At 42.5% G+C, this 23,167-nt stretch overlaps 2 protein-coding genes across 2 annotated transcripts; both read left to right on the top strand.

The window, feature by feature from the left end:
* The first annotated feature begins 906 nt into the window (after positions 1-906).
* Positions 907-11,201, top strand: eif4enif1 (eukaryotic translation initiation factor 4E nuclear import factor 1). The gene is made up of 18 exons (XM_068742078.1): positions 907-1,005; positions 1,089-1,162; positions 1,456-1,583; positions 1,702-1,976; positions 2,186-2,384; positions 2,529-2,692; positions 3,338-3,476; positions 4,169-4,345; positions 5,819-6,087; positions 6,617-6,688; positions 6,984-7,170; positions 7,989-8,074; positions 8,617-8,750; positions 8,974-9,013; positions 9,118-9,241; positions 9,337-9,648; positions 9,761-9,931; positions 10,327-11,201. The coding sequence occupies exons 1-18, from the start codon at positions 907-909 to the stop codon at positions 10,512-10,514; spliced, it is 2,838 nt and encodes a 945-aa protein (XP_068598179.1). The 3' UTR covers positions 10,515-11,201.
* Positions 11,202-12,985: 1,784 nt separating this feature from the next.
* On the top strand, positions 12,986-22,190 carry patz1 (POZ/BTB and AT hook containing zinc finger 1). The gene is made up of 6 exons (XM_068742861.1): positions 12,986-14,343; positions 15,320-15,383; positions 15,510-15,681; positions 18,074-18,232; positions 21,086-21,298; positions 21,657-22,190. Exons 1-6 carry the CDS (start codon positions 13,106-13,108, stop codon positions 22,133-22,135), a joined length of 2,325 nt encoding a protein of 774 aa, XP_068598962.1. The 5' UTR covers positions 12,986-13,105; the 3' UTR covers positions 22,136-22,190.
* Positions 22,191-23,167: the final 977 nt, after the last annotated feature.

Here is a 23,167-nt window from a genome sequence, read left to right as displayed (position 1 = left end):
ACGTATGAATTAGTTACCACTTTGAACCGGTGTTATTGGGTTTCGTAACCCCGGTGCACTTTGAATTTGTTGAAATTACAGCAACAACTTATTCGGCTAAAATCTGGTACTTTATTGTGTGGGCATTCTCACAATTCTCCGGCTAGCTAGCTAGCTAAACTTGCTAGGTAGCTAGCTAGCTAGCTAGCTAGCTGCCTTGTACTGTCGTTTCTTGGGTGCCAGAAACCAGTGTTCAAACAGGGTAAGTTTTCCGTTCGCCTTTTTTATCTACGCCACTTGTTTTTTACATGTCTTGTTACACGAACGAGATTTGCAAATAACTTGTGTATGAAGCCGCAGCTCGGCCAACCTGCCAATTTAGGGCTAATTGTTGGCGTACCGTACACTCTTGAATCTCCGTTCCTAAGGGGTGATGCATTTGGTAGTAAATAGTTTGAGGGGCATCAACGAGCGATATCCTTCAAATAGCAGTGTTAGCCGTCTGGATATTCCAAGCAGTGTGGTATGTACAGGACTGTAATTGCATGTTGGTGGCTGTTGTCAATTAACTTGCTAATTGGCGTTTGTGAAACAGTTCATAAGCATTTTGCGTCAACGTGATTTGAAGTTTATATTAAAGTTATTTGTAGTTGCGTTGCTTGTTCGTGTTTTAGGCCGCAGCATGTTTTCATGAACAGTTCGAAAACTTCATATTAAGTTCAATCGGGTAGAAAGACGCGACGTACCGGTGTATCTTTTTACTTTAACATAATCTGAAAGTCAGATAACCCTGAAAAAAATGTAGAGACGAATTATACTCAAATCAATGAAACTACTCATGTACGTGATTGATGTGGAAATGTTTGTTTCCAACAGGAACAGTCATTTGTGATTTGGAAGCCATTTGTTCAGCTTCTGAAATCGGTCATGGAGAACGATGCTCGTGTGGAACAGAAGGCCAGCGATGCTCCTCTGGAACAAGTTGTTCTACAGTCAACTGCCACAGCACCTTTCAGATACACAAAAGTGAGAAATGCTGACAAAATAACTTGAAGTTCTTAAGTAGATCGCCCTCGCACAAAATAATTACCTTGTCAATCACTATACAGGATGAGCTTCTGGAAATTAAAGAACTACCAGTCTCCAATGAAAGACCAGAGTGTCTCTCGTTAAAATATGACAGGTAAGAACTGACTTTGAACAAAGTTTTAAGTTGTAGAAAAAGATTTCATAATTAACCAAATGCACTAGTTGCCTTACGGAGTAGGATATGCGTAAAACTACGAGGTTGTGGTTTTGTAATGCATAAAATGATCAAATGTCCTCAAACACAGATGGTAGCTCATGAGGTTTTGGACTTTTGAGAGAGGAGTTGCTTGTTTGCCATTTTTCTTTTGTGAGATCAGGTAACTGTCACTCATCCAGTTTGTGGAATTTGTTTTTTTAATGGTAAAAATCTGTTTTGTTTTGATGCAGTGATGGTGTCTGGGACCCTGAGAAGTGGCATGCTTCATTGTATCCCACTTCAGAGCGTAGCTCTCCAGTGGAAGGTTTTAAGAAGGACTACGTCGATGACAGAGTTCATTTGAAACGAAGAATCCCAGGTATATTCTATAATATTAAATGTTTACCTGCCTGTAGCATAGTGTTCATTGAATATAAAATGGTTAAGCTTTCTATAAATGTGCCGCTCACATCCCCTCTCTATCTCACTGCGTCCAGATCCCCGTGAACGATTAAAGGAGGATGATATGGATGTCATTCTCAGCCCGCAGAGACGCAGCTTTGGAGGTGGATGTCAAGGCAATGCTGCACTCGCACCTCATGCTCGTCGCCCAATCAGCCCTCTGGAAAATAAAGAGAATGAGAGTCTCCGTTTGGGAGCAGCCCGCCGAATTGGCAGTGGACGCATAATTGCTGCTCGAGCATTTGAGAGAGAGGCTCGTGCAGAAAAGGAGCGGGAACGTGAGAGAGACTTTAAAGATAAAAGATTCAGGGTTAGTGTTCTGCTTTCTATTTTCTATGGTTTGGAGATGAGGCAATTTATTGTATTTCAGTGCATGAAGTTAAGTTTCTTTGCAGGGTAAAACTACCAGAGTACTGAAATGTGCAGCTGAAATAAATCCCTTTAAACCTTAGTTTAGAGGGATTAGTTTAAAGTTCAATCTATAAACGTATAAAAACTGTAATGTTATTCCTTCAACAGAGAGATTTTGGTGACAAACGTGTGTTTAGTGAAAGGAGAAGAAATGACTCTTATGCAGAGGAGGAGCCAGAGTGGTTCTCTGGCGGTCCCACCAGCCAGTCCGAAACAATTGAGCTGATAGGATTCGATGACAAAATCTTGGAAGATGATAAGCGCAAGTCCAAGAGATCAAGGAAGCGTACAGAGTCTATTAAAGAAGGCATGTCGAGCCCTTTTTCTTCAGAATTCTACCACTTGAATGAGTGTTTTAATCGGATGCACATCTTCGTGATGCTAGATAACTAGCACATAGGGACAGCTAACACTTGAGAGATGGTTATGATTGTTTCATCATTACTACCAGCTGTGGAATGCAATGGTGGGCAAGCCGGAGACCAAAGTGCAGGCTTGCAGTCCTCTGCTGATCAGGAGGTTCCTCACGCTGATGTTCTGCCTGACCAGTCGACTGGAGACTTTGACTTCAATGAATTCTTCAATCTGGAGAAGACCATGCCGGGACTGGCCTCTGTAAGTACTGGGGTGCACTCTGTGGTTAGGTGGTGTTTAAATGTATGGACTTGAGTGATGAGATGACATCTATAGCTTTCATTTAATGTAGTAATTCTAAGCTTGGCAGAAGAGGTTTTCAAGTGTCTACATAACTTCAAGATTCTTACCATAGTTCAATAATAAACACTGACTACAGCAATTTTCATTGGAGAGAATTCCATTTGTTTTTGCAACACAAACTATAAATATTATTGCAGATTGTCAGCAGAAGAGAACCTCTGCTGCTCTGGCTTGATCTCACTAAACTGGTTTTGGGACTTGCCACTAATTGGTGTTCAAAATATTTTTGCTTGTGGCCCACTGCTGGGGTTCCAGGGTAACGGCAATCTAAATTTATGCCCATCATTATTACCAAAATGGACTTGCTACTAAATACAGAAATGGGTTATGTAGTTTCTTGACTAATAAGAAACCTGTTTGGGTTGCTGCATCAAATAAACCAATAGCCAACCGGTGTTATTCAGTTCCATTCTCAACCTTCTAGCACATTTTGTGCTAAATCAGTGGAAAACATCCGAAACGTAAGTTTGACCTTTATCCTTGCACTGTTAAGTCCCAGTTTTGTGTTTCCCACTCTGTATCATAGCTCTTTGTGTCTTGCAGATGATTGAAGATGTGTTGGGGGAAGGTCATGTATCAGCTAGCCGCTTTAGTCAGTGGTTCTCCAGCAACATGAGTCCTTCAGGCAGCCGGTCCAGCAGTCTGAGGTCCACTCCCCACGAGGAGTTAGAAAAACTTGCAGGTAAATATTTTCCCAAAAGAAATTTCCTGCAGTGTCATTGCCAATTGCCTTCCAATATTTTTGGAGAATGTCAACTTTTTATTACAATTTTTTAAAACAAAAGATATCTCCAACATAAAAATTAGATAATTAGAATGTAGTACAGTGGAACCTCGGTTCTCGAACATATTTCGATCCGTGATACTGTTCGAAAACCGAAACGATATTTCCTGTCAAAAAAAATAATGGAAACTAGATTAATCCGTTCCTACCCACCAGATGACTGCCCATTTACCGGTACATGCCTACAGTTATATTAATATGTAACTATGTGTATCTAAACAGATATACATGATTTCACTGGAAAAATGTGAGCGTTGATCATTTCCAAAATAGTACACGCCACTCTAAAGGCTCAGCGGAAAAATATTCCACTGATGCATTTGTTCAGTGTCTTGGGACATGGCAAGATGCATTTTCAAATGACTCTTGTTGCAGACATTTAATTTTGGTGATTGAAAAATGTCAGAATTTCGTGTAGCCAGGGACTGTGGTGTTGAATACTGCAATCGCCAGCGGTGGCTTTACTATTTCCCTTTCCACTGCTGTCGAGCCACTTGCATTAGTTTGTGTTGCTCATGCCCTCAAAACTATATACCGGTACTGTTTTTAATGGTGGATGTCCTAGATCTTGAGTTGTTTTGCTCTTAAAGGCATTGATCCATGTCTCGCATCCTCTGGTCATGGCCCTGCCCCGTACTTCACACCTATTCAATCGTCTGAGTGCAAGGAGAAGGTGGACATCTTGGAACTTCTGCACAAGGCCAAAATAGACCTGAAGCCTCTTCTTTCCACCTTGTCAGTGAACAAGGCTCGCCTACATGAAAGCAGTGAGTGACTCTAGATTTAAAAAAAGAAAAAAGAAACGTTCCAGTTTGGCTTTCTTGTAATCCTATTTCATTCCTCAATATTATGTGAGGCTTATAATGATTAGCTTGTCTGTTTGATTCTGAGCAATGTCTCAGTGACCTAAACTCTACAAACTGGAGAGGCCACTTTGTGATGTTTTGTTAGTTTCAACAAGTTTGAACTTGGGCATCTACTTGGCGATGTAGAATTAATACGCATATATCATGCCCTGTGTTCTGTTACTGTGGACCATTTTTACACAGGTGCTGGTAATAAGCTGTCTGCACTTAGAAAATCAGTTAATCGTCAAAATGATGGACTGTCATGATTTTCTTTTTCTAAAGTTTCTTCAAGCAATGCTGTGGTCCAAGGAACAATCCATTGTTTTGTTTTAGATTATCTGGGTGGGACATTCCTTTAAAGGATTCTTTAACATTTCAGAATGGACTTACAAGAGTCTTGCTTTTAAACTTAATGGATAATGACTACAATGCCTGGACAAAAATAGCATGATGTCCACATCATTGTCAATTATTCTAGGTATTTTTAAAGTACGGTGGAACCACGATAAACATAATTCTTTCTCTAATACTGTTCCAAATCCAAAACTATATTTCCCATAAATTATGAAAACTAGATTAAATTCGTTCCTACACACCAGATAAATGCCCATTTGCATGCATACAGTTACATTAATATGTAGCTATGTGTAACTAAACATATAACACAAGTGTAAATGGTACGGGGAAAAAAGCACAAAAGTTCATTCAACCCAAATCTATCAGTTGCACGCTGTTTTGGCTGCGGTGTCGGGAGGGACAGAAGGAAGGGGGAAGGATTATTCCTTTGACTAAAACAAAAATGAAATGAACCATAAAATAACTGGGTAACTGTCCTGTGTTTTTCTTCCTCCTTTCTCTCTTGCTCAGTTTTCTTAAGTCGAAATCGTCGATTTCCGAGACACGGGCGCAATTTTCATATTTGGCAATCACTTCCAAGTTGTTTTCACTACAAAGTGACAAAAAGTTAAATATTTGTTTTTTCTCCTATAGCAGGTCGACTCAAACTGAACCTACTCTTGTAGACTCCTCCTTCGTTCGTGTGTTCAAACTCTGAGAATCTGTTCGCCTTCCGAAGTATTTTAAACCTCCATTTTTTGGTCGATAGCCGAGTCGTTCGAGAGCCAAGTTTCCGCTGTATTTGTCTGGTGCACCCATTTGAAATTGGGAAAAAGTCAAATGAGTCATTTCAGATGTTAAATGTGTCATTTTAAGTTTGTTGAATTTTATACAAAAGTATGGATTTAAAATATAGTGAATGGATAAAAATTTGAATCTATTGGAAGGCTAGGTATTCTTGCACCAGGAACTGGAAGAGACAAAATAAATTGCAATCTGGTTATTTGTCATATTAAAGAAATGGAAAAATAATAGTGTGTGTATATCTGTCCCTAGCTAACTGTGGCGCAGTGCTCTCTCTGGAGGAAGTTGAGGGCGGGATGAAGGGCATGAAGCTGGCCTCAGGACATGGGCAGAAGGGGCCTCACCCGCAGAGAGGAGATGGAACTCCCTTCATGGCTGAACATTTAGAAAAGGCTCTAACCGGTGGCTCCGCTTCCCGTCCACTCGCGCGTGATTCTGACATGTCAGCCTTTAATAAACTGGTCAGTACCATGAAGGCAAGTGGAACTCTGCCAACTCACTCCAAAACCAGCAAAAATAAAGTAAGTATTTAAAAAAGAAAGAAATTCCAACTGCTGAATTTCAATGGAAAAGTAACATTATGCATGTGATGCTGCATGCATTTGTTCCAAGATTTTAACCCCCAGATTAACCAATTGCAAGTTTCTATCAATGTATTAGCATGTGATGGGCATAAATTTGTTCAACTATTAAAAGTAATTTACTTTAATTCAAGACAATGGCAGTGAATACAGTTAAATTTTCAGTGGATAAATTAATTAAATTAATATCCATTGAGAACGTATCCGATGGCCAACCTGACTTCAATGAATTGTATATTCATGTACATCTTGGGGAACTTACACTGTTAGTTTCATCATTCTTTCCAAAAGTCCAGTTTGATTTCAGGTGATCATTGGTTTATTTAAACTTGTATGGCTCTTTCTTTTTTTGGGGGGGGGGGTGTGACTGAAAATGGCTTCCGTGCTCCGTTACAATTTAGTGGAATGGGCGGGGAATTGTTCTTTTGGTTCCTTTGCCAGTATCACAATTTATTTCTGTATGATGCAGCCACCACCAGATCCGGCTGTGATGGTGTCTGAAGCTGCGGCGCCTCCTCGACAGCAGCCGAGTATATTTCAGGTTTGTATGTTCAATGTCTACTGAGGATAAACACTTGCTATGGGTTTGGTGATCGCGGGCTCAAGCGAATTGTGTGCCATACATTTGTATCCGGTTCTGGCGGCTGTGTTGGTGTTTTGGGAGTAGCTGTTTTATCAGTTGGGTATTGCGGCGTATTTCCAAACCGTTCCTGTGTACATCATGCAGTGTTGGAAATGTTTTTCGACCTTTAAAATCTGTTGAATGCGGTTTTGCACAAAAATCCATCGACGTGACAAATGGCGTTTACATGCATTAAGTCTTAATTTCATTGCAGGAACTTCTGCGAGGTTCAGCTCATTGTGACTCTGCTACCCTACTTGGCAATCTATTGGGCAGCCCTGAGGATCAGGTGGCCTCTGCTCCTCTGCATGGCCTGATGCACAAGGCCCCGTCACCACCTCTTTTTCGTCAGAGGGCACCCTCACCCGATTTCTTCAACTGCAGGCTGCAACCTTCTTCGGGTAAGTTCATTCCAAAACTTGGCTTTGGAATTTGAAAGAACGGATGATATGAATCTGCTTTCTCCTTCGAATGATGGACTTCTGCAGTGTTCTGTCCTTGCAGTGTCAAGGACTTGTGCAAGTGTTCAGAGTTTAAAGATGAGGATTATAAAGAGCACTGGGAATCACTGGAGGGGTGGGGGGGGGGGGGTAGCCATTTCAAGATTAGGGGCATGGGAGGGGGGCGGGTAGACATTTCAAGATTAGGGGCACGGGAGGGTGGGGACATCTGTCATCGATGTTCAATGTTTTCATAGACAAGTAATTTGTTACCTCATGTTTCTTAGTAATATACTATTTTACCAAAACCTCTTCACTTAATTTTTGTTCTGAAACATTTGTATCTTCAGGCATGCGGATTATTGTCTGTATACACAATTTGAAACTAAACTGTGTTTCTATAGTTGGAGTATATGTTAATTCTTTAACCACAGACTTGATCTAATTAGACATGGGCACAAATATTTTATGAATTTTATTTAATACCGTCTACACTACGAAACCTATTTTTAATCTTATGCTCTGTGGTGGCTTTTAATTGTCAGTACATGGTGTAAAACCTGGAGGGTATGAGAGATTATTAGAATTCAGATGCTGTCCAGACTTAAATCTCTCAGCACATGGCGCTGAGGCAGTTTGGCGTTAACAGAAGTTGCACCCAAGATGTGGCCATTTGAGCCCCAACATTATGCAGCCTTTTGTTTGAATATTTTTGGTTAGTAGCTTGTGTTCATCTGACAAGTTGGATCATTTCAGTTTTCTGTGTCTCATATTGTAAGATTATCCTGTTGGTCCTCCACCCATGCTGCCAGAACAGTTCTCTGATGGACACAGGTCTCTCAGCCCTAGATCAGCTGCACATCAGGTGAGCTTGAGCTAGTATCTTAATTTATGAATTTGCGAAAGTAATTTCATACGTGTTCTCTCTGTGCCTGATTGTGTATAAATTATAGTACAAATGTTATTAATTTTGATTGTTCGGTTTCCTTGTAAATTTCCATTTGCTTTTCAGTAATATTTTAGATGGAGCCAGTAGTAGTTCCCAGTTGAGCAGAAATAAAGTATCTCATACCATGGTCAACCGCTGTCATTAAAAGATGACTGATCTCATCCCTCCAAAGGTTGAGCAACACTGACATTGTATGTCCGTTCAATGAGTGTCAACTCGAGTTGAACCCTACTTTACATTGTGATACTTCCTCTGCTAATAGAACATGATATAAGTTAGTCACATAAGCTTTATCATGGTTGTCATTCGGTCTTTCTGGAATGTTGCTTATTCTATGATAATCGGGTCTCAGGAGAATGAGTCTCGCTTTGAACTGAGGTTAAACTTGACTGTTTATTAAACTATATATTGTTAGAAATTGAAGGATCACTTCATTTGTGTTGATGTTGTTAATGCAGATGAGGGCGATGTCCATGCCGGTGAATCAGGCAGACCTTGAAGCGAGGATATTCCAACAGGACCATGCTCTACATCCCCACCACTCGATCCAAACCTGCTACAAGCCGCCGCAGGACAAGTCTTATCGAAATAGGTTATTTGTTTCTTTCAAATACTGCTATTCACTGTAAAACGAATAAATGGGACTAATGCTTTCTATTCTGCTTATGATTTTTTGGATACATTTTTCCCCAAGATAATTTCTGTTAATTAAAGTGTATGTTCATTTAAAAAAAAAAAAAAAAAAAAAATGCACCCTGAGGGCTTACTTAAAATCATTGATCATTATGTATGAGTGATGTGTTTGTGATCAACAGACTGCAGCATGCAAATCCAGGCAATGCCGTTACCAGCATGGTGAGCTTAAAAGCCATCCTCCCACCCTCCAGTGTGATAAATTCATTTTCTGCATTTTCTCCACTTTGTGTTGCTAATCTTTCGTTTCCTGCCCCAAACATTAGTTGTCTCCATCGTTTACGCCTACATCTGTGATCCGCAAAATGTATGCAACGAAAGATAAAAGCAGAGACGAACCACTGGGTCGTCCTGAGACTAAGGATGAGGCACCAGCACACTCTCACAATGGTATAGAGCCTTAACTTCGCCACAACTACCTAATTTAAACTTAAGTGAAATTATTGCAGCACTGTATAATCATTGAGATTTGCTCCTGTGACTAGAAATCAGCTCCCAGAATCAATACCTGGCAGGGATGGATGGGAATTCTGCACAGTCTGGGGGAATAAAGTCTAGATCACAGACCCTACAAAGCAAGGACCAGGAGCGTCTCAGGCCCGGCACCACTGGACACCACATACCAGCCATGACGCATCATGCACCCTCATCTTTTCCTCGCCCGTTGTATCCTGTCCCGCTGATATCCCATCTTCCTGTGGCCCGCCCTCCTCCCCAGCTTCATCCTAATGTGGTTCAGAGAATGTTGGCGCAGGGCATCCAACCCCAGCAACTTGGACCTGCCCTTGTTCAAAGAGGTTAGTTTTTCCTGCTTGTGTTAATGTTGTGGCTTTTCTGTAAAACTGGATTGCATGTTTAATATCTCAACTAGATAACATGATGTCTCACAAAACTTATTGTGTACAACAGGAATATTTCCACCAAATGTTGACCTTGCACAACTTCAAGGCTTGCCTCCTGCATTGCTTGGACAACCCCTGTACCCTCTAGGTGCATCAGGGCATCCACTTCTGCCACCGAGAGCAAATTCCCAGGTCCAGTTAGCTGTAATGCAGCAGCAACTTCAGCAGCATAGACCAAGTGAGTTGAAGTTATGTTACCAGTTTGCTACCACGAATTGGATGAATCTGCGGTGGTTGGAAATCCCCCTTTATAAAATACAAAAGATAAAAAGGAAATGCAGGTCAAATTAAATCACTATCCCAGTGGACTGTCATGGGTTCCAGTGCTATTGGTGCTATTTTATAAGTACCAAAAATGGGGACGTTGTTTTCTTTACATCTCAAAGCATTTTCTCGTGTTGCATATCGAGTAAGGAATTAAAATTATTAGACCGATAAATATTTGGATTGTTTCTCAAGAAGGTTGACTTGGAAAAAAATTCAGTGTTTGCAGAAATCTGGCATGTTGATTTCACGGTCACAAAAAGGTGCTGGATATGTGGCGTGTAATTATTTTCCTTTGTCTCATTACAGTGCATCCAAGCATCACAGGTCCTCAGTCACAAAGCCAAGGACTGCACCGGACAAATGGCTCCCAGTGTCATGGAGGCAACCCCCCTCTCGGCCTTGCCAAGTGGTTTGGATCAGATGTGTTGGAACAACCGCTCCCCTCCATGCCGGCCAAGGTCATAAGTGTAGATGAGTTGGAGTTCCGGCCATGAGACGAGGAAGCGCACTGTGCTGGATAGAACGTTTTTTCTTTGTTTTTTTTGGGTCCGTCACCACCTCCTCCTACCATTAAAATGTGAACTTTTATTTTGAAAGGCATTGCACAGGCCGAGACTGTCTTCTCTTTTCATGCTTTGTCTTCAACTTGTAAGTCGCTGCTTGAAGGGGCTTATCAGCAGAAATGGTAGACAAGTGATGGTGATTATTTTGGCTTACTTGGTGTTCGTTTTTTATATATTTGGCTATGCGCAGTAAATGATGTATAGGCCCAGCTGTACAGATGCGGGGAAAGAGATTCTCCCTGTATATAGCTTTTTCTTTTTCCCCCCCCTTGGTATGAAGGAAGGTGAAAGTGAAATCTGTGAGATAGTCACCTGGAGCTAGTACTGTTTTGTCCTGTCCAACTTGAACCTGAAGTTCAGACAGAACAGGTCACTTCTCTTTAGAAATGTTGAATTGATGTGTAACATGACTGTATTGTCGACCCTTTTGTGGCATGACTAGTGGCCCCTTTTCTGTAGATGTGACTGGCTGGATTATTTCAAGACTACTTCAGGGGAAGCAGCTAGTGCTCATTGTGCCTTCTCTCCCCCTCCATTAAACTGTACCCTTATCCATTCTGTCACAAGGGGTGCTGCATTGTTCATTGTTTTTTCTGAGGGTGGTTGGGATTCATTTGTTTGTGCTATTAAGTTATAAAGAAGCACAAATAGAATTAATAAATAAAATATTCAGTAAAATATGGTGTGCTTGTTTGAAATGCTTTTTTGTTTTGTGTTTAACCCGTTATGTCACTAAGTCTAAATATGAATGCAAAAGTCCATTCCTGAAGGTTGGAGCGCTCTTTGTGTTAGTTGAACCAGAATGCTTGCTTAAAGTCTAGGGAGGGTGGAATAAACCAAATCTACATCTGATTTTGTAAATGCCTTTTTAAGGCTTGAAAGACTATCCAGTATGTTGATGATGCACTCTGCCTGATTTCATAGTTTGAGAGCTGCAAATGCTATGCTGTTAACATTTAGAGTGAAATGTATTAGAAATAGAATCTGGGAAAGTCTCGTTCAGAAACTGCATCAATTGAGTTTACGTTCTTGGACCTACACCTAAATCAATTGTAGCTTTGGCATCTAACACAGTTAAACATTTCTCAAATCAAAAGGACAAATTAACAAATGTTGACAGCAGACTGTCCTAACATAAAACCACATTTGACTCCATAAAATTTTAATTAATATTTTGAAAGAACACAGATCAATTGCAAGCAATTCAACTCAAAATTTGATGGAACTACATACGGTGTTTGAGTATAATGTGCTGGTATTTTGGCAGATTTATCTGTGTATATATATAATTTTCATTTTGTGAGGATAGGATAAAGCATGGAAAGGCACATGAATTCTAATGGTCTAAATCTGTTATTGGTTTCAAGGAATGGGGATCTGCCTCTCGAGACCCGGTTCAAAAATACAAGATCGTGATCAATGCTCTGAACAAACACCCAATACAAACTAGAAAATCGCAGACCTGCCGAGCAGCTCGTTCCCCATTTGCGCCGTCCACATGGTGATCTGGATCATCACCAAAAAGGTTTCAATTGTTCTTGGTATGTTTATACACCAACCATGAAAAGTAAAATTGAATCTTTCTTGATGTGTATTTTTAACAGCATTTAATCCGTAAATGGGGTTTCAATGTTTTTTCCTAGCGGCATTCTCAATCCGATCCAGATGAAATTCAGTGGCGAGACAGAGGTCCCCGCGGTGCATGACTGTGCCAAATTCAATAAAACACTGGTTAATAATCAACTGAGATATTGAACACGTTTTGAATCTCCATTGACTGCAATTTTACTGGAATATCTCAAAATGATCAATAATCCGGGCTCTCTTCTGGATCATCACCAACAAATTTTCATACGTTCCAAGTAACATTCTCAATATCTCCTGACAGTTTCATCAAGATCCGTCCAGAACCTTTTCAGTTATCTTGCAGACAGACATTGATTTCATAACCTCCTCGGAGGAGGTGATTATTTTACACGTCCATCTCTTCTTATGCTGCTGAATTTTAATTTGATGTCACGTTGCATGTTATTATTTTGTCGACAGGCCCTGTCTTTTGTTACTTGTGCAGATCGACCCTATTACATGTGTCTTGAACAGAGGGAAGAGCCATTCTCTTGAGCGGGCTGCTTGGGGGAGGGGCTTCACTATCGGTCGGCAGGAAGGGGAGCCTGCGTGTTCACGTTGCGGGCTCGGCGAGAACTACCCCCCGCGGTGCTGGGGCTCTACTACACTGTTTATATTACAGTGAAACAGTCAAAAAAAAAAAAATCAACCCATGGGGGGGAAAATATTTATTTATCCAAATAAAGCGACCCCCTACCCCTTTAAGAAACCAAGGTCAAAGTTCACAGGAAGCTGGGGAGGGGGTTGCCATGTTTGCCTGCTAGTTAAACGTCAGATGCTAAAAGACGGGGAGTGGCGGTCGGGGTTTCGGGTTATCTAGCTAGCTGGGAGTCGGAGGCTCGATCATTGTTACGCAAAATACGCATTTTCTCCGTCCCTCGGTGGATGAATTCGGCATGGAGAAGGTAGCAGAGCCGCCGTCCTGGACCTCGTCGTGCACCTACCAGGTGAGCAAGCACAGCGCGGAGATGCTACACAACCTCAACGTTCAGAGGAAAGATGGAGGCAGATTCTGCGACGTGATCCTGCGCGTCGGCGAGGAGAGCTTCCCCGCGCACAGAGCCGTGCTGGCCGCGTGCAGCGAGTATTTCGAGGCGGTCTTCAGCCGCCAGACGGACGGCGACGCGAAGGAGCTGGAGATGCACACCATCAGCGCGAAAGTGTTCAAAGACGTCCTGGACTTCGCGTACACGTCCAGGATCGTGGTGCGGCTGGAGAGCTTCCCGGAGCTGATGACGGCTGCCAAGTTCCTGCTGATGCGCTCGGTCATCGAGATTTGCCAGGAGGTCATCAAACAGTCGAACGTGCAGATCCTCGTCCCGACGCTGCGAGGAGGCGACGCCAGCCTCTTCCAGGCCGCGGCGGGCGCGGGCGCGGACGTGGGTTTCCCGGTGGCTCCGCAGGACCTGATGAACGGAACCGGGCTGCTGATGAACGGTCAAAGCTTCGCCGCTCATTCGCAGATGCATGTGGGCGGGAGCGACGGCGGCGGCGCCGCCGTGCTGCTGGTGGACAGCGGCGGGTCGTCGGTGCCGACGTTACAGCCCGTCGAGGGACTCTCCGTGTCTCCGTCGACGGGAATACCGGGGAGCGCGTTTCACCGAGACAATGGCTCTCCCGGGTTCAAGAAGAACCGGGGGAGACCGAAGAAAGGCGGCGTGATGGACGCCGTGCATTGTAACCACAGCGCGCAGAAAGACAACGGGCTGTTTCCCTGCGGGACGTGCAGCAAAGCCTTCACGGAGGCCTCTCGGCTGAAGAACCACGAAGCGCAGCACGGAGCGCAGCACGGAGCCCACGCCGGTGGCGTGAACAACCTCTGCGCCGGCCTGTCCGCGTCGGGCGGCTTGTCTCCGATGTCCCGGTCCGCTCTAATGGGCGGAGGCCTCGCGATGGACCGCAGGAGGGAGCGGACCAGGAGGCACGTCGGCTGCGACATATGCGGCAAAGTGTTCCGCGACGTTTACCACCTGAACCGGCACAAGCTCTCCCACTCCGGGGAGAAACCGTACGCGTGTCACGTGTGTGGCCTCCGGTTCAAACGCAAGGACAGGATGTCGTACCACGTGCGCTCCCACGACGGCTCCGTGGGGAAACCTTACGTGTGTCAGAGCTGCGGAAAAGGCTTTTCAAGGTAAGTCAGTGGAGACGCGCGCACAACGCTTTACCTCCGCGCGCAGGGATCCTGAATGCGTCATGACGCGCTGCTCAGGTAAGTGTTGTTTACTACCTGCAGGCGCGCATCTATTCGTGATTGATTGTCTGCAGGCTGCTGAGCATCGGCCGGATGATGCACAGATGTATAGAAAATTGTCACCATCAAAAAAATAATGAAATAAAACATAAACATGACAAGAAGCACAGCTCTTGTGAGTGCCCCCCCCCGGGGGGGGGGGGGGTATTTCTGCACATCCCTACACACTGTTGACTTGTTACCACAAACCAGTATTTCTGTTCCCACTCCTATAAACATGCAGAGCTGTTCCCAGAATCTGTTGTTCTCAAGCCACGTCCGAATCGCTCTGTCACCATCTACAGCAGTGGAGGTCAAAATACATGCCGATTAGTATTTGGATGCCTGCTGACTTCATATTTAGCAGCAAATGAAAGTTTTGGGGGGGGAAAAATCGTCCCAAATGCTAAATAGACTGAAGGAAGGAAAATAAATATATATTTTTAAATGCCAAAAATGTTGTTTACATGTAATCTACCAGCCAGTTCTATCATTAACATGTATGCTTAACATCTGGTGGACAAACAGGTTAAAAATAATCTAATTTACCTTGTGGATTGGACGTGGTAATCGGTAAACGTACGAGATGGGCATGAGCTAGAGACATGCTGGTTTGTCCAAGAGCTCGACACCCACCATCGTGCATGCAAATGTTTTGATCTCTGTTCTTGAGTAAATCATTTCTTAAACTGAGTATAATTGAGTTTGTTTTGTAAAAAAAAAAGTATAAACAGGAGAGGTTATTGTGTTTAAAGTTTGGGATTCCAATAGTAAGAATAGGAAATGCATTTTTAGCTATTTAAAATATAGAATAATGGAACATAATCCGAGATGAACCTAAAATATGCAAATGTTCTGCTTCTTCCTGTCTGTCCAGACCAGACCACCTGAATGGGCATATCAAACAGGTTCACACAACAGAGAGACCCCACAAGTGCCAGGTACCATTTTGGATTTATACACCAAACTTACCGGTCGTACTGTATAGTTGTGAAACCTAAAACAAATCTTGAACAATAATTTGTGAGAACGGTTTATAGCTCCTGTTTCTATATATTTTCTTTCAGATTTGCAATGCTTCTTTCGCAACAAGAGATCGTCTCCGGTCGCACCTTGCTTGCCATGAGGACAAAATCCCCTGCAAAGTTTGTGGCAAGTTTCTGCGAGCTGCCTACATGACAGACCACCTTAAAAAACACAGTGAAGGAACACATAACTACTGTGGCATTTGCAATAAAGGTAATAGCTTGAAATGCCTTGACTTGGGTTACACTTTTCAAAGCTCACCTGAAACAAATATTTGAGTTGTGATTGGTAATGGGGAGGCAGAGTGGGCAGGTTGACATGTGGCAAAGCGCTGCGAGGTCATGGGCTGCATGTCGACACCATTGCGCTGATCTGTGCACCAAGAGGTTTTTTTATTTTTACAAAATATATTTGATTATTCTTACCATGGCAACCAGATTTATGAAAAGAATCTGAGAACATGCTCCCTCTACATATGGAAGAATATTTATCTTTAAGCGGTCTGTTCATCAAGCTTTCTAATAACAAACATGACGATGGGTGTTGGAAGTTGGGATGAGGTACGGTTGAAATACAAAGTAGCAAAAGTGATTCCATCCAGACTCGAGTATGGAGTTTCATTTTTTAATTTTCACCTCCTTTATGTTCGACATATTCATAGTGCCATGATTGAAATGTAGCTACACTGCCCTCAACAGTTTCTAGTTCTGCTGAGTTTTGTCTATCTCGTCCGGATCTGCAAGGTCTCTAAAAACATGCCCAATAAAGTATGAAATGAATACTGTACATAGTTCCTCCGAAAAGTTCCGTCCACCTGTTTTTATTTTAAACTTTATACTAATTTGATTTTATGGGTTTTCCTTGAAAGCTTTTTACACACATTCATTAATTTTATCTAACCACTTTTGATGATGATCCAGATCACCATGTGGATGATGGAAGTCTAATTAGGAGGTGAATGAGCTGCTAGCGGAGGTCTACGCTCTCTGGGTTGTTTTTTCTAAGGAGGAGACAAATTGTTTGATTAAAAAGATGCAGGTTGTTGAAAGAGGAGAGGTGGGGAAAGCCTACAATCCAGGGCAGGTGTTGGTCGGCTGTTATGGGTCTGTGTGCTGGGTACCTCAGTAGATGGGTGACAGAAAGAAGCCATTTTATTAACGCTACCCACAACTGATAATGGAAATGATAATGTGCGATGAACTGTTTGGGGGGGGGTGACTTGAGTTTTGGTGCTACCAGTTGAAAATGTTTCTCTGGCTTCCTCGTCTTTTGCTTTTTTGGGGGATTTTTAAGGATGAATCTTTTGTCACAACCCTGGTTCCATGGGAAGGACAAAAAGGAAGACCACACAAGCAGTTCCAGTTCCAAATCAAATAATTTATTTTGTACACAACCAAAAGAGAATCTAACAAGTCTGCCGTCTGTAGATCAGTCATGTGTGCGGTGTTGGATGAGTGTGGTAGTGTGGGAAACAGAGGAAAATCTATCCAACAAACCAATCCAAGTAGGTGTGGCGAGGCGGAGAGAGCTTCTCCTCCTCCTCCAGAGTCGCCTGCAGGGAGCAATAAAGACCAGCAGATGGAGCAAAACAGGACAGGCCTCAGTCCAACTGGGGAGAAGCCTGTCGCAGTACTTTACCTTAGAGCGCCTTGTTTTCTTAATCTCAACCCTTTATCTTGCCAAGACAGAAGCTGCATGGAAGACAGTAGCACAAACGATGCCAACATTCTTGTATTTTGAAAAGAAAAATGTATTTGAAATAATTACTGTCATTTACAGTGTGTTTGTCCCCTATGCCTAAACAAGACTAAACAAAATGCTTACCAAGTCACCAATGGTTTCAAAATGACTTCAACTGCCTCCGCAGTTTAACATCACTCCCTCACCTTTCACAACCAATGACCAGTCTGTAATGTAATATGAACAGAGATTTGTTTTTGTTGCCAGTGGTGAATGAATGCTATTATTAAAGCTGAAACTCAAATGCAGCATGTGCATTTGTTAAAAGTCTGTTTAGTTTGGGCAGGTGTGAAAGCTCATCCGAACTCTGGTGCGGATCAAACAGGCAAACTCTAAAAACGTGGTTCTCGGTTCGGTTCGTATGCAGCTTGAAAGCTCACCGGACCAAATGTACGTAGTAATGCTATACGCAGCGCATGTAGGGTAGAGGAAGTCCAGAGCGCACTCCAAACCAAAACAAACATGGGAGAGGGAGGGATTTCCCCTCCCACTTTGTCCAAACAGCGAGCGTCCCTTTCAACCACGTGATGCTGCTCTGAATGTTTGGTGTGCCTAGTGGAGACATTTATTTTATCAAAAACTTTCGGTTGTCTTGACTTGAGACAAGCGGGAAATGAGGACAGTCGTACTCAATAAAAGTACATCAAGTACAAGTTTTTGTGCATTACACATTGTTTATCAGTGGGCATTACTTTCACCCCCCCCCCCCCCCCCCCAAAGTAGATCATTGTTTCCCAGGGTTATTCTGGTCCATTAATGTGTTGTTGACATCCAAATACGCTGTCATTTTCTCACGCCCCTCTGCAGAGTCAAGGCCTTCGAGTGTGTCAAACAACTGCCTTGTTCTTTGTCCTTCTGGTCCCAGGTTTCTCCACTGCCTCCTACCTAAAGGTGCATATAAAGACACACCACGGTTCTCCACTGCCCCCCACTGCCACAATGCACACCTTCCCTGAGCCAAGGGGGGAACTGCAGATGCACAACGGCAACCCTTACCACATGGGACGCCAGTGCTCAGTGGAAGGCAAGCAGCCGCCCGCCCCATCCCAAAATTTCATTTTTCTGGCTTTTCATGTGCTGCTGCACCTTTGTGTGTTTGCTTAAAACGTAAGCACAGATCAGCCTCTGCTGCCAAGCTTTTCCCTCGCACGTTCACTGATTTTCAGTTTCATCTGCTGATTGTCTGTCTGTGAGCTAACTGTTTGTGCCGTTTAGATGGGGGGGGGGGGGGGGGGGGGGGCAGTGCATACTGAAATTTTCCTGGTAATGAAGTAGTTATTTTAACTACCATTTCGGCAATGACGCACTTACTTTTCATTGCCGATGCCACATGGATAGATTTGTATTGTTAGATGTTCATAAGCTGCACATTTATGCCAACCTGAGGATAGTAAATGTGTTAAAGCCTTAAATGTTCTTTGTGGACCACCTGTTCTCAGAAGTTTCATTCATACTTATTTATTCTGGAGAACACCATTTGGAGTGGAAATTCTGATACAGTTGTCAAATATACGGCAGATATCTTGGCGTATATAAGATACTCGGACTTGATTCTTAGTGAAGAAGCTCTTTATTAAGCTGCAAGTCGGGGGATGTGCAGACAACTGAACAAAATATTCATCTAAAGGTCATTGTTGATGATTCTTGATCATCGACCATCTGAAAACTTGGAACAGAGTCTCTTTTGCCTTTTTTGCGTATTTGTCTGTCTAGCATGGCTATGACGTTGTGTTTTTAATCGTTTTCCCCTCGGCTGGTCCATCAACAGTTGTAAAACAATCCATTGTGTTGCATGATCCATCGTGCTACGTAGTCCATTAGCTTGGCTTGATTGAATTCAACCTTTTTAGATACAGTATGCCTTTTCCTGTTACCGAAGCAACAGAACAGTGACAATGTGCAATTAACTGTCATATACATCCATAACACAAGACACTGCTTTCCTTTATTATATTTATACCATACTTACACTGCAGCTATATTCATTCTTGGAGAGAAATATCCCATTCTGGTCATTTCTAAGACAAGATTGACAATCAGATCTATTGTTCATAGATGATATACAGTCATATTATTGCTAATAAATCATAAAAACTGATTATGGGAGACACTATGCTGAAACTGCTACTAACAATCATAATTCTTCAGAGATATTTGCCAGTATCCTTTTGTGTGCTATATTTCTGTTGAGAATTTTTTTTTTACATCAATCCGTTGTTGTAACATTATGTACCCTAGAAAGTATGGCCAAGTAGGAGAAAAGCTTCCTGTGCTGGCAAGTGGCGATGTCATGATCTACTGTATTTTGAAGTTATTGGGCTATCTTTGAGGTGATTTTAGGACGTTACAGCCAGTTTAGATTGTCGTAGTGCTTAACACATTTGTGTCAAGATTGACGTGGCAGCATGCAATGACTCAGATACTCGTAGTTAAAATGTAGGAGTGGTCCTGCATGTGATTTGTGTCCTATAAGCCGCACATTTTTTCTCTCTACGTAGGTTATTCTGCCATGCAAGTCCGTTTTTCTATATATTTATATAATGGATCAACTTAAGAACAGCTTTCCTTTAGTTAGAGGATGAGCTGTGCGGTTGTTGTGTAGATTAACGGTTGGTCAGGGATCCCACAAAAATATATTAACTGTTGAAAGTTTTGGAAATATTTTAACAGCCTATCACATACCATCATTCCATGAACATTTGCTTATTATTGGTGATTTAAAAAGGTTGGAGATTCTCTATCGCTTGTCGACCACCTCTCAGGCAACTCAACCAGAGCATGACAAGAGAGATTAGATGGAGAGATATTAAGAAACAAATGGAATGAAAATGTAAAGAATTCAGTGAAATTAGCAGAGAATTTAAATATTGATGAAGGCAAATAATGAAGAAAACAATTGAGGCAGGAAGGCGGGAGATATATTTATTTTTCCTCTTGGGTATTGCCCTTTAGTCAGGATTAAAATACTCATTAAAAGTTTGAGTAACTTAAATTCTGTAAAAGAAAATCTCACAGGATTAACATAATTGCCCGATTACAATTATTTAACATAATACCAATTATAACGCATCACTATTGGGATCACTTCGACATCGTCTCACTGATGTTCTTGATGAGCATCATTTAGCAGAAAAGCCAAACACCACTGAGCCCATTCTGGCTGTCAGCCCATGATAGAGGAGAGCAAATAAGTTAGGAGATGATGGTGCGGTAGAAGTAGTGGTCAAAACCACATATATAAAATAAAAAACATCTACTGACGCCCAGTTCAAAGACCTTAGACAGATAAACGCTCACACAGTTACTCCATCCGAGTAATCGGCTATTTATGAAGCGTTCCGTCTCACTGAATTGCTCTTTGTCTTCACAAGATGTATTTGCAGTATTCAAGTGATCACATTGACATTCAGTCATTCAGGTCATGGTGGATCTCTACGATGAACAACGTCAACTGGACTTGTAGGAAAAGCTTCCTGAACCCAGGATGAGCGGCGAAACGTCTTTAATCTTACGCTACAAGTCCAGTCGACTTTGTCCTTCACAGAGTTCTACCGTGACCTGAATGGCTGAGAATCTTCAGAAGCATCACAGGTACAACAATTAAGATCTTAAAAAAAGTATGCTGTTAAAATGTCCAGATTACGATCAACATTATTCTAGCTCACTCCACTTACACCTGACAGATGCTTTACATCTTTAAATAACAAATAGGCACAGACATGGCAATAAAACTATAAACCTGTCTAGCAGCTGTTTTCTTTTACAGACAACTTTTCAAATATTAGTAATAAAATGAAGGTAATTCTGTCCATATGATATCCGCCGGCCTGTTATGTCTGCCCCACCCCCCTTTTCTCCTTGGCTGGGTGCTGTGTAGACTTGTATGCCAGTTGCCAGCGGCTTCTCACCTCATCTGAGGCAGAGGGTCGCTTTCATGGGCTCTCTGGACACCCAATTCGTCCCCAGCCTAGCTCTGCTGCCTTGGGCCTGCAGCCTGAACTGCTCATGGGGAAGGCAGGTGGGGCTCCGTATTTCTGGGAGTGTCGCTCTGGTGGGTTGCCTGGCTTCCCTGTCCATGGGCCTGTGACAGGTCAGTATATAGAGGGTGGCTGATGACATGGTGCTAGCACGCTCCACTGATTGGATGAGCACAACCGAATTACCACTGGGATACTCTGCAAATCCACGGTGCAAAAAATTATTGTACAGTTTGATGCTGTAACCATATATTTTCAGGAAAATTGTCTCCAAATTTTAAATATTTAGGCATTTTTCAAACTTTCCGTTCTCAATTTGTTTCACTTTCTTGCAGTTAGTTAAATATTGCAATTTCTGCAGGTACCAACAAGCCATTGGATTCAAGTTGCCAGACAAAATGTGCTGAATAATGCATTTGTACTAATTTGTGCCTCCAATTTCTCTCTCTCTCTATCCGGTGTTTACCGCAGATGGTCAGGAAAACGCTGGGAAGTGTGCTCACCTGGAAACGGAAGAATCGGAGCCTTCATTTGGGGAGCTTTCTAATTGTGACAAGCTGAAGCCACCACACAAACCAGACGGGCCGGAGCTTGAGATGCTCTCCTTAGCTTGCAACGGATCCTCTGTGGAAGCCTTGGGGTCTCCAGAAGGTTCGAAACTCAAGGTAGACCCCGAGAAGAAGTTTATCTGTGGCATCTGTGGTCAGGCCTTTCGCACCAAGTCCTACCTCAACAAGCACCAGCACAGAGTTCACAAAGCTCATAAGGTCCACAGTGTTTCAGGGTCAGGCTTAAATGAGCTGGCCCCCTCTCTGACTTCTCCCTTCTCCCCTCAACAGAACATGTCTCTGCTCGAGTCATTTGGCTTTCAAATAGTCCAGTCTGCATTTGCCTCTTCACTGGTGGATACTGAGGGAGAGCAAAGTGGAATCGACTTTGGAGGGAAGTGACACGTTTGCTAAAGTTCTTGCAATGCCTATTATTCTTAGGGCAAAGCGGGTTTACCCACAGAAAATGCTATGAATTTATGAAAGACTACATTTTCTGTCTGTGACATTTGTTAATGTATATATGATATTTCTGTAACAGACTTCCATACAGTTCCTACCTTTTCTACTTTTTCAGAGTATGAAAAATGTGTATGGTGTTTTCAATTTAACATTTTCTTTATAAAGAAAAGACATGAAGTTTCTATATCTTGTATTTTATGTGGATTTGTTGAAGTTGTCTTCATTTGTTTTTGGCTTGTATGTTATTTAGCCTCCTTAGCTGCACAAACGCTTCCTTTCTCTGTAAGTGAATTCTTAATTTAATTTGTGCTTCTTTTTTTTTTTTTTAATTAAGGGCAGGGATTTGAATTGGCCTTAATTTTGACTGCAGTTTTCCTATGAAAAGTTCATATTCCAAAACATTTCCTAACAAGCCCGAAACACATTACATGGCATTTATTTCAAAGAAATCTCCTTATCATCCTACAGCAACTGGCTGGCCTCTGAGGGGTTTACAGTTATGAAGCACTTTTAAAAACTGTATCGAATAAACTTGACGTTTAATTGTTAAAGCATTGATAGAAAGCTGACGTGTCACCAAATAAACATCCATCCATTTTCTTGTAGATGAGACAATTGCAAATATTTCGTCCAACTGCTTGCTTACTAGCCTTGCAGCTCACAGGTCTGCTGGAGCCTATCCCAGCTGATGATGGGTAAGAGGCGGGACACACCCCGGCACCCCGGATGAGACGCCAGCTCATCACGAGGCCACACAAAAGAGAATGGATGAAACCGGAGGACCTGGAGTGAACCCACGCGGACACTGGGAGAACACACAAAGTCTGCACAGAAAGGCATCAAACCCAGAACCTCCTTGCTGTGAGACGACAGTGCTACCCACTGCACCCGGATGAACATGATCTAAAACGGCAACAAAACTTTGCCATTGCAGAGGTAAACGTTGCTCAAAGATTATTTGCTTTAAAGTCA

This window comes from Brachionichthys hirsutus, chromosome 8 (assembly GCF_040956055.1).
Source record: "Brachionichthys hirsutus isolate HB-005 chromosome 8, CSIRO-AGI_Bhir_v1, whole genome shotgun sequence".
Classification (NCBI taxonomy): domain Eukaryota; kingdom Metazoa; phylum Chordata; class Actinopteri; order Lophiiformes; family Brachionichthyidae; genus Brachionichthys; species Brachionichthys hirsutus.
Note: the sequence above shows the minus strand (reverse complement) of the source record. Positions and strands in the feature narration are given on the sequence as shown.

Coding starts and splice junctions, on each gene's coding strand:
- patz1 (XM_068742861.1), top strand. CDS start 13,106: ATGGAGAAGGTAGCAGAGCCGCCGTCCTGGACCTCGTCGTGCACCTAC. Junction 14,344..15,319: donor TGCGGAAAAGGCTTTTCAAG/GTAAGTCAGTGG, acceptor CTGTCTGTCCAG/ACCAGACCACCTGAATGGGC. Junction 15,384..15,509: donor AGAGACCCCACAAGTGCCAG/GTACCATTTTGG, acceptor ATTTTCTTTCAG/ATTTGCAATGCTTCTTTCGC.
- eif4enif1 (XM_068742078.1), top strand. CDS start 907: ATGGAGAACGATGCTCGTGTGGAACAGAAGGCCAGCGATGCTCCTCTG. Junction 2,693..3,337: donor CCATGCCGGGACTGGCCTCT/GTAAGTACTGGG, acceptor TGTGTCTTGCAG/ATGATTGAAGATGTGTTGGG. Junction 9,932..10,326: donor ACTTCAGCAGCATAGACCAA/GTGAGTTGAAGT, acceptor GTCTCATTACAG/TGCATCCAAGCATCACAGGT.